General features: G+C 36.9%; 1 protein-coding gene across 1 annotated transcript; it reads left to right on the plus strand.

Moving 5' to 3' along the window:
• The first annotated feature begins 1,341 nt into the window (after window positions 1-1,341).
• On the plus strand, window positions 1,342-9,558 carry oacyl (O-acyltransferase like). Its single transcript, XM_028463189.1, has 15 exons — window positions 1,342-1,495; window positions 2,280-2,413; window positions 2,528-2,606; window positions 2,701-2,836; window positions 4,801-4,985; window positions 5,076-5,288; window positions 5,365-5,467; window positions 6,429-6,530; window positions 6,625-6,790; window positions 6,883-6,962; window positions 8,011-8,121; window positions 8,226-8,349; window positions 8,435-8,621; window positions 9,230-9,372; window positions 9,457-9,558. Exons 1-15 carry the CDS (start codon window positions 1,342-1,344, stop codon window positions 9,556-9,558), a joined length of 2,019 nt encoding a protein of 672 aa, XP_028318990.1.
• Window positions 9,559-11,375: the final 1,817 nt, after the last annotated feature.

Consider the following 11,375-nt stretch of genomic DNA (forward strand, 5'->3'; position numbering starts at 1 on the left):
TCACTCAAGGAACTGTATATTTGAAGGTTCATGAGGTCAATCATTGTGTAACTACTTTTGGTAAGACTTTACTTGAAGTTTTATACATAAGGCTGACATTACGCTGTCATTATTATGACATGACACCTGTCATTAGCATGAATAAGGTGTCATAAAGGCTGTCATTAACTGTTGTTCGTTACCCTAACCCATTACCGGAACCGCTAACAAACCCTACCTAACCCTAACCCCTATCCTATCAAACCCAACCAAACCCTAACCCCTAGCCAATCAAACCCTACCTAACCCTTCGCCTATCATACCTAACCCAAACCCTAACCCCTATCCTATCAAACCCTACCTAACCCTAACCCCTAGCCTATCAAACCCTACCTAACCCTTAGCCTATCATACCAAACCCAAACCCTAACCCCTATCCTATCAAACCCTACCTAACCCTTAGCCTATCATACCTAACCCAAACCCTAACCCCTATCCTATCAAACCCTACCAAACCCAAACCCCTATCCTATCAAACCCTATCTAACCCTTAGCCTATCATACCAAACCCAAACCCCTATCCTATCAAACCCTACCAAACCCTAACCCCTAGCCTATCAAACCCTATCTAACCCTTAGCCTATCATACCAAACCCAAACCCCTATCCTATCAATACCTAACCCTAACCCCTAACCCTGGAAAAGAGGATAATTGGAGCTTGGCTGAGATTTGCGCTCTCTGAGTGCACTTATTATTATTATTGTGGGGAAAAAAATGTCTATGAGTCCTTTAAACAGAAATGCAGACTTTTTTTGCTCTGAGGCATCAACTCCAACCCACAAAAAAGTCGAAAATAGGCTATGACTGCACTTCCCTCTAGTGGCCATGACTGTTTTCTTTCAGTTATCAAAGCCTTGTAGTTTTTGCATTGCTTGTATGATAAGTCAAGAAAAATCTCCTCCAGGCCCTTTTTAGAAATCCAGTGGATCATAAACATGTCATGGGCTAGGTTGGATAATTAGGTATAACGAAATAAATAAAAGAATATTCTGTAACAAAAGAAAATGAATGAGTTTGGATGGAGTTTGAGGTTGTAAGGAGAGAGAAAGCTCACAGCTAAGTTTGTTCCTTTCTGAACCCTGATTAAAATGGAAAAAACAGCCTGAATTATCCTCCGTTAAACATCTATTGTCCTCATTCTTCTCTCGTGTAACCAAATCCAGTTCACATGTGGGAGACAGAAAAGAGTCCAAGCGTGGAGGGTGAACTTCACGCCACTCTCCAGATGATGATGGTGGTGTCTCCACCTGCTTTTGGTATTTAAACCCCACTTTCAGTAAGATGTCACAGCCATCACTGAGATGGCTCTAAGGCAGGTCGTGATGCTTCTGTTGGTGGGAATATGTGCAGCTCTGGGAATGGGAACGGCCTCCGTGGTTCAAACATGCAAGAAGGATACGGACACTTTCCTTTGGGAAATTAACCAGGACAAGCCTAAACAATACGCTGTTGACAGTAAGTGTTCCTCATTCATGCAGACTCTACATTTTTGCATTAATAATAAAATGTGCTGTCTTATTGGCCACTCGACATAAGAATCTGAACGTCAGGTTTAACAGGAATGATAGTCAGCAACATGTGTTTAGAATAGTTAGTGAAAGAATCTATCATCGCTGCTTATTTTCCATGTTAAATATAATAACTAATTGAGTCACCTATGAAGTGTTATTAAAGTAGGCTAACCTTTGGTTGCTTCAGGCAAACATTTACCTCTCTTTTCAGCCATGTTCTGAGATTTAAATCTGAAAACATTTGTAACAGAAATGACTATTTATGTAAAATAAGTTGTTTTTAATGTTTAATTAATTGTTTTAGTTGTAAATTAAATAAATTGTTTAATTTTCAATAAAGTGATAAGCAGCCAATAACCCTTACTTTTAGAAAACATTTATAATACAGACTTAATTTTTTTTTTTTTTTTTTTTTTAAATAGGCAGGGCAGTAGTTGTAGTCTGTGGCACCAACCTTTTTTTTTTTTGCATATTCTCTATAATTGTAATTTCCCTGACTGAGCCTTCCCAAAGGATTAATAAAAGTCTATCTAATCTAATCTATTAAAATGTTAACATTCATGTTTGAATTTTTTCTCACAACTGATTGGTGTTTTTGGTCCCAGATCAGATTTATCTGGATAATTCTTCTAAAGCATTCTCTGCTCAATATGTAACTTAGAACAGGTAGCACAAAATTCTGCAAGGATTTAGGAATCAAGCTTTCATTTTTTTCTTTGTGTCTCCAGTGTACGATGCTTTTGGAAAGATGGGCAGCAATATTGAAGGAGGAAACGCCAACCAGCCAGGTTTGCTGCAGCAGTGCCGCTCGGCTCATGGACCGAGCTTCTCTGGGCAGTACTGCCAGGTGTTCCTCAGGCAGGTAACCTGTCTCAGTCATAGACTTTATTATTAATAGTAATAAAAAGAATAATTGTGTATTAATAGTTGTACATTTGATTTGCAACCAGATAATTCTCTCTCTTTCCGGTTTTAGGGAAAAGTCGAATACTTTGTTGGTATTTGTGTTCCTGATTCCTGCGCAGAAGAAGAGGTTCAGCAAATGGTGTTGCAGAGTCAGTGATTTTGACGACCGCTTTTCCACCTGATTTCTTTCAATGTTATCGGTTTACAAGCAACATTTTTTAATTTGCTTTCACCCTCTGACAGACAAACTTCAGATGGATCGGATGTCCCTCATTCCTCCATTACCATCTATCCTGGTCAATGATTCCACTCAGGAGATGTTCATGACTCACTGCTTGTCCAACACTGTTTACCCTGATGCGTCAGACATCACTTGCCTGTCAGTGTTTTTTCCTAATCTACTTGTAGAGTCACAGTCCTCGTCCTTCTCATTTTTTTCACATTTTGTTTCTTAGTTTTCCATTTTAAAGAACATTCACTCTTAAACAGTAATCAAAACGAAAATCACCTTCAATGGGATCTATAGTAAATAAATGAAATAAAACAATATAAACAACATGTGCATAACACAGAGCATACAGTGGGGCAAAAAAGTATTTAGTCAGCCACCAATTGTGCAAGTTCTCCCACTTAAAATGATGACAGAGGTCTGTAATTTTCATCATAGGTACACTTCAACTGTGAGAGACAGAATGTGAAAAAAAAATCCAGGAATTCACATTGTAGGATTTTTAAAGAATTTATTTGTAAATTATGGTGGAAAATAAGTATTTGGTCAATAACAAAAATTCAACTCAATACTTTGTAATATAACCTTTGTTGGCAATAACAGAGGTCAAACGATTACTATAGGTCTTTACCAGGTTTGCACACACAGTAGCTGGTATTTTGGCCCATTCCTCCATGCATACTTTCTGGTGAACATCAGTGAGCACACAAACATCTTTTCATTGTATCATAAGTCCATAACCATAATCATCTCCACCTCTCAGCACCAATACTCATGCCACAGAACCAGTAATGAGACATTCAGAAGTCATTAAGATGGTAAGAACAGTTCTTGTCCAGATCCATGCGTTTGCACATTTAGGTCCTTCATGAAGGTTAGAAAAGAGGACCACATTCTGTGAAAATCCTCAATCTTTCCTTTAGCCATGTAAGTCACTTTTTCCAATGTTAAATTGGATTAAAAACTCTACAATCCATTGGCCAGAAGTTGGTCTGTTATCTTTTAACAGACAGTCATTAATGAGTTTGCATTTTTTTTAAATAGTAGCAGGGAAATCCTCTGGGTATTTGTGCAACAGGCATATTTTAGCATCAACAGAAACAACCTTTCCCATCAATTTGGAGATTAAGTCAAGAACCTCTTTCCAAAAAAAAAAAAAAAATCACAGTTTTTGACAGCTCCACAAAAAGTATTTTATTCAAGTACTACAAGTATACTTATGTTATACTAAAACTGAGCCAATATACTTGAAGTGTACTTTTTATATACCATATTTTATATACTTAAGAAAACTATAGTGAAGTAAACTTAGCTTATACTGAAAAGTATAAAGAATAGTTTAAGACTAAGTACATTAATATTTTTTGTACTAAAACTGACGTAGTATACTTGAAAGTGTACTTTGTTTGTTTAATAAACTAAAATGTGGATTAGAAGTATATATTTAGAACACTAGAAGTATATAGATGAGTGTACTTGTTGTATACTTTAATAAACTTAAAATGTTCTAATTTAGAGAACTGATAAATTAGTATACTTTCTAGTACGCTACAAGTACATGATCCATAGTATACTTGCTATACTCAAGCATACTTAATAAAATTAACTTCAAGTATAGTACTTTTTGCTGAGGTTACCTACATCCTCCATACATTTGGTGCAGTTATCAGGAATATTGGGATTCAAGTGGTGCAGTTTAACAGGTGTGATATAGGTTCTAACCAACCATTTATACTGTCGGAGTTATTTATTGTATTCACTGTTTGAGCCTGAAAGCATGTCTTCTCCCAGTCCTCTACACTGATGTCTGATTGTAGAAGATTTTCCCATGCAGATAGATCAGAGAGGGTTTTCTTTAGAAGCAGCTACTAGTAAACCATAAAAAGTGGATATTTGTCTTCTACCATGTAAGTGGTTTACCATGACTTTTTCAAAGGTAGATAATGCAGGCTCTATAGTAGACTTCATTTAGAAAAATATAAAGCTTCTTAGTTGCAAGTACTTAAGTTGTTGTTTCCCATGGAGATCTTCATTCTTCTCCTTTTGTAGATGCCTTTGGTTTTGGTTATTCTAAAAAAAGTTAACATTACACCCGTTTTTCATTTCAAATGTAGGTGTGTGTGCTGTGTGATGGTGGCACTTCCTCTTGTTGCCTCTTTGATCACAATGATAACAGAGTGGCAGAGGCACAGACAGATCAGTCCCACAGTGGAGTCCACTTGTCTGCACACAGACCTCAACCTCTACGGAACATTGACTCCTACCAGGGAAACGCAGAGCAGAGCATCAGAGAAAATCAGTAAGAACAATCTAGTTGTAAACAGGTCAGCAGAGAAATGTAGATATGAGTTGCAGTGAAGAAAAAAAAAATGAATATTCTCTCTTGTAGGCAGCTCTGGAGCAACATCAACATGTTGGAGCCAAAGCTGTTGGAATGGGTTCCTCCAAGCGTTCTCACTCCAAAACACCAGCAGGAATGTCCTCAGCATGTCCTCACACATCCCAGGAGGAGGCTTCTCTTCTGTGAACGGTATCCGTGTTCTCAGTCTGCTCTGGATCATCTGTGGCCACTCAGCACAGTTTCCTGTGATTAACAACCTGGGTAAGAGATGAATAGAGATGGTCTGTGCATCAGTCAGTCACTTACATTTACCAATACGGCATCTTTTGTGTTGTAGATAATTATAAAAACTGGAAGGCAACAGTTGAGAACAGTCCTTTTTATGTGCTCTCCATCAGTGGCCCTGTTTTTCTGGCAGTAGACACTTTCCTGTTGCTGGGGTGAGACTAAAACTATGCATTTGATGTTGTGTAAATACATAAAATCATAAAGTTTCTATAATAAACATAAGCACAATCATAATTATTGTAATTAAAACCAAAAAGTTTTTATTAAACCTAATTTTTTAACACAAAAAAATGTATTAGCCATTGGTCCAAGACAGTGTTTTTCAACTATGGGGTTGGTACCCCATGTGGGGTCACCTGAAATGTCTAAAAAATGCAATTTTTTAATTGAATTTTTTCAATTGAATTATTCAAACAACTGTATTCTATGCATTCACTTTGTAAAATATAAATCTAGTTCAACTAAGGCACAACTTGTAACTAATCCTGGCTACTCTGTACCCATGTAATACATTATAACAAACATAATGAAAAACTTATTCTAGAAAGGAAAAAAAAAAGAAAAAAAAAAAAGGTCTTTAGGACTGCCAGAAATTCTTGATATCAAAATGGGGTCACACTCCAAAAAAGGTTGGGAACCACTGGTCTAAATGCAACAGAAGTTAGTGAAACATCTCCAAACACATCAAAAATAACTCCAACACACATCCATGTGTTGTAAAAGATACATCTTGAAATAATATTAAAGGAAATATAGAGAAAAGTATCTACAAAAATGTAAATAGACAAAAATCAAAGAAAAAATGAGGGGGCTTTTTAAAAAAAAACTGTCACAGAAACAATGTTGCTCCGTCACATGAGCTCAAACATGGCTGGCCTCCATCAGTAATGTTTCAAATAATTAAAATAAACAATAAAATTGTTCAGAAATGTACTTAAAAGGTGTTTGTTTGCTTAATTGAATGTGTGCCTGTCTTTTGTTTATTGGAAACTGTAAAATATGATAGATGTCGTAAACAGGACTCAGATGGATTCCCTTTAAATTGCATTCAGACCTTAATTCAGATACCACTACCATAATAGCCTGATCCTTTAAGAACCTTCTGTGTTTCAGTGGTATGCTGAGTTCCCGCTCTTTGCTGAGCATCATCGAAAAGTCTGACAACCAACTGAGCCTCAAATTGGTGGCAAACTATCTCGCCAAAAGGATAAAAAGGTACTCTACTTTAATATTTAGTTTTATTACTAATAAACAGTGAAATATTTTCTGTGTGGTGGTTTGTTTTAATGATGTTGTTCTATACCTGCAGGATTCAACCACTGCATCTGTTCATCATGTGTCTCACCATTGGCCTCATCTCTTTGGTTCAGTGGGGGCCATACTGGTTTCCATTCATAAACACGCTGATGGATTGTAAGACCTACTGGTGGGCCAACCTGTTCTTGATAAGCAATCTTCTCCCAGTTCATGAGATTGTAGGTTGACCTAGTAAACAGATCTAAAACCTAAATTTGAGCACGATGAACTCTTGTTTCTGAACACTATTGTCCTCCTCTTATCTTCTCAGTGCATTCCCTGGACCTGGTACCTGTCCTTAGACTTCCAGTGTTACGCAACCACACCTGTCTTAGTGTTTTTTTACAGGCTGTAAGTCCCTATCAGCTTGTGTGCTTTAAAAAATACTGCTTCAATGGTTTTTATTATGATTATTGTTCAAGTTTATTTAAATACAAATTTGGCTTGATGTCATACGCTGGGTTTTTGGGGGGCAGGGGGAGCATTTTCAGTACAGTTTCAATAAAATAATTTTCTGCTGCTTTAATTCTAACATGTTACTGTTAGTTTCACCTCAGGTGTGTAGTATATATTTTCAGTGAAATTGTCCCAAACTTTGAAGACTTTAGGTTGGTTCTTCTTCTGTTGTGCAATTCTTCGGCACAATATAAATGGTTAAGCGACACTGCGCCCAGCAGTTCATATATGGTACTGCAGCAAAAATGAAGCAGAAGGCGGCCACGGCCTGATTTTATCATGAATTCACAACATTAAACGACGCGGCGACGCACATTTTTGTAGTGAACAATATCAATTATGTTATTAATCATTTTTGCATTATTGTATGTTACACACATCGTGGTTGGCGTGAATTTTGAGACGGTCTATGTATTTAATTTCATTCCACCTATGCTTGATGCGTTTACAAACTGTACTTTAAAGCAGCGATTCTCAACTGGTGGGTCGCGACCTGTATTGGGTGGGTCTCGGACAGCTGGTCAAAATTAAATAAATGCTTAATGTCTCTCATGTTGTATTTTATTTTGAAAGAAACTTTTCTTTTGATAGGAATGCTGTGAAATGCATGTTACACAGGATATGTAGATTTGTGTTGGAAAAAATATTATATATGTGTTTTCAACAGCTATTTTTGAAAAACAACATTTTGTTGGTTGAATTCTAAAAAAAAAGAAAAAAAAGAAAAGTGGGTCGCGATTTAATGTCCGTGGCAAAATGTGGGTCCCAGGTTGGGACCAGCTGAGAACCACTGCTTTAAAGCATTATATGTATGTCCACACGACTTTATACAAAGTCTGAGTTTTCATAGAAAATTAGCATTGAATGATGCATGTTGTCATAGGAAACCTCATCAGAACTGGACACACACACACACACACACACTCTAATGTTGTGCTCTCAGGCACAGGGGTGTGTTTTCAGTTGTGGCAGGAAGCCTTCTATTGATGACAATAACAGTCAGCGCTATCATCACTGGACTTCTCCATCTGCCAGTGTTTCAGCCCTCTACAATGTAAGATTACAGAGTGAGAGTGAACCAACAAATGCATCAGCGTAAAGTCAATTAATCCTCCACTTCTTCACTCACAGCTAACCTACTTTTTGTCATTGTTGCAGGACATCTGAGAAATACGTTTTGTATTATTATGTGAAGCCCTACACCAGATATAGTCCATTTCTTATAGGGATTCTGATCGGGATTTATCTGACGACAAGGAAAGATCAGCTGCTGAAGTCCAAGGTGTGGTCACACAAACTCACAGTGAAGCTTTGATGTGTTTTAGCTTAAAATCTAAGCTGCTCTTTTGGTCTTGTTGTTGGTTCAGTGGCAGGCAGCTCTTGGTTGGTTTGGCGCTCTAGCAGTCATGGCTGTCGTGGTTGGCGTGGCGTACATCCTCAAAGACACTCCTGCCTATGTCTCTGTTCCACACTCCCTGTATCAGGGGCTGCATAGGCCACTGTGGGCTTTGTCTGTGGCCTGGATCATACTGGCCTGTGAAGAAGGCTATGGAGGTAAGAGCATCCTTGCTACAAACATATATCATATCTTCCACTTTGTATCCTATTTTTGAAAAAAAAAACAAAAAAAAAAAACATAAATGTAATAGTCTAAAATAAATATAATGGTCTGGAGTTGTTGAAAAGATCGAGAAAAGGGTGGGGAAAAAAATACTTATATATGACATTTTGAGGACACCGTAAGCTCAAAGAGTGCCAATTTTTTCAATAAATGCTCATAGCTCTAAAAGTAATAATGTCTCAAAATCAATGTTCCTATTAATTATTGACCAACTCAAGTCTATAATAACTTAATTTTTTGGAAGAAAAAAAAAAATGCATATTTTGTGTTTTTGTCATTGAAAAAAACATTTGACAGAAAGGGCAAAAAATGTAAAAAAAAAAAATTAAAAATACAGAGATATAATGAAAAATGTATATCTATGCTAGGTCTGGAGTTGTTTAAAAGATCGGATGTGAAAAAATGCAGGGAAGAGAGGAATCATATGGATACCATTTTGGTACCTATGATCAAAGAGTTTAAGGTTTTTTTTTTTTTTTTAGAGGAGCCCCGAGGGTTAAACTGTATACTGTAAACTAAGGAGATCATTTCTCCTCCTCAGGGTTCATCAAGGAGTTCCTGTCAATGAACGTTTGGGTTCCTCTTTCAAACATTAGCTTTGCTTGTTACCTCATACATCCAGTCTTTATCATCCTCTACATCGGATTGCAAGACACACCGATTCACTTCACAAATATCAATTTTGTAAGTATTTTTTTTACTTCTTTTCTCCATTATGTTTAGGATTATTTTGGATGTTAATCAAAGTGGCTTTTGTTTCTGTCCCAGATGTATCTGTTCCTTGGACACCTTGTGCTGACCTTGGTGGTGAGCTACGTCCTCAATGTGTTATTAGAGAAGCCCTATCTCTTACTCAAATGGAACATGTAAAAAAAAGAAGTAGCAATATTAAAACTAATCGTCATGTGTTTTTGCAATTTCTTCAGTGTTTGTGAAAATAATTCAGAACTGAAGGACATCCCTCAAGGATTTGTATATGTGAAGGTTCATGAGGCTAATCATTGTTGTAACTACTTTCTTATATATACAAAAGAAACATGATCGCGTCATAACATTTCTGTTGCAGAGTTATCGCACAACCTGATTTATTTTTAGGTTAACAAATAGTTTTATCATAATTGTATTTGAAGTTGTTGCCATGAATCACCAATACCCTCTGTAAGAAATGCCTATTCATTTTTTACTTTTTTTAAACTATAGAGAACCATTGCAAAAGAGTCAAAGAGCCACACGAGGCTCCAGAGCCACAGGTTGCAGACCCCTGTCCTAGTCCAACTCTTAACATTTTAGTTCAAGTATTAAAATTTGGCGTATTGTTTTGAAAAGATATGAGAGTGACTGCCCTCTATTTATTTAAACCCAGCTATTACAATCAAATTTGTTAATGACATCACTAACAGGCACTGCTAGCCCCGCCCCTCCTATAACAACTACCACATGTGGACTATCTGTGGGGAGTAGGTTGAGAGGAATTGTGAATAGAGAGGTATCATAATTATTGAGTAGGTGGTTAGCATAGCAGATTGATCTTTGAAGATTTTATAGTATAGATTGAGCGTGTCTTAAATGCTCCAGAGCCCCGCCCATAATCAAGGCATGTATTGAATTTTTTCCCTAGTTTCAAGTCAGACAAAATCTAAGATTTAGTTACTCTTTAAATAGTGAGGAAGGTAATTAAGGGATGAGAAACACCTTGAGTGGAAACATACCGAAACATAAAGTCACTAAATGCAATGACAATGAGTAGGCGTTACTGAGCTATGCAAAAAAAGAGATTAAAGTGACACTTATCACCTTAAAATAAATGTTTTAAATCTAATGAAATAACTCAACTCATCTAGTTTTTTCCAAAATAAATTTTAGTCAAGCAAGATTACAAACCTGTTTTTTATATTCAAAATTGTACTCATTGACGTTAATGATCTCATGCAAATGTTTATTTGTGCTGCCATTCTCATGATCTACATCATACACTATATTAAGCCAGTGAGATGTAAAACAATCCCAATGACACGAGCCATAATTTCCTTTTACTTTTCCGTCACTGTGAGTCACGTCTCAGAAGAGCCAATGACTCAAGCGATGAGATCAGAACAGAGTTTTTCATGTGACGCAAAAACATATTCATTAAAGATCTTGAGCTGTGCAGGGTATAGGGTTTATTAAAATGTACTTTGTCCAAAGCTATGTAAGCAATATCAGAGGAGAATATCTACAAAAAAGCAAATTCATAAGCAGGAAACATTGACATTCTGATTTAATCCATTTCATTATATTTCAATCTGTTACGTCAATCGTGTAAATATCTTTTATTCCCCCTTACGGAAAAATAATGTTAAGTATATCTTTCATAAGACTTTGGCATTGCAGAGATGCGTCCCAGTTGTCACACTTGTTATTGCCACCTTAACTGGTTGAGGAGCAGCATCACATGACACACTTTCTCACACACACAAACAAAATAAGTCAGTGACGCACATGTGCAGTCTTGACCTGGGAGCTTTTGGGAAGGAAAGCAGACGCTCTAACAACATGGAGTAAAAATATATCTGGCTTTGGTAAGAGGATACATCTCCCTCCACTCACTGCAAGACTCAACGGGGCCACGTCCAATCCCAAAGCTCAGGACAACATGCTTGAGATGGTGTCAAATGTTTGAGACTGTCAGAGTGTTTTAAGACATTATA

This window comes from Gouania willdenowi, chromosome 12 (genome assembly GCF_900634775.1).
Source record: "Gouania willdenowi chromosome 12, fGouWil2.1, whole genome shotgun sequence".
Taxonomy (NCBI): Eukaryota; Metazoa; Chordata; class Actinopteri; order Blenniiformes; family Gobiesocidae; genus Gouania; species Gouania willdenowi.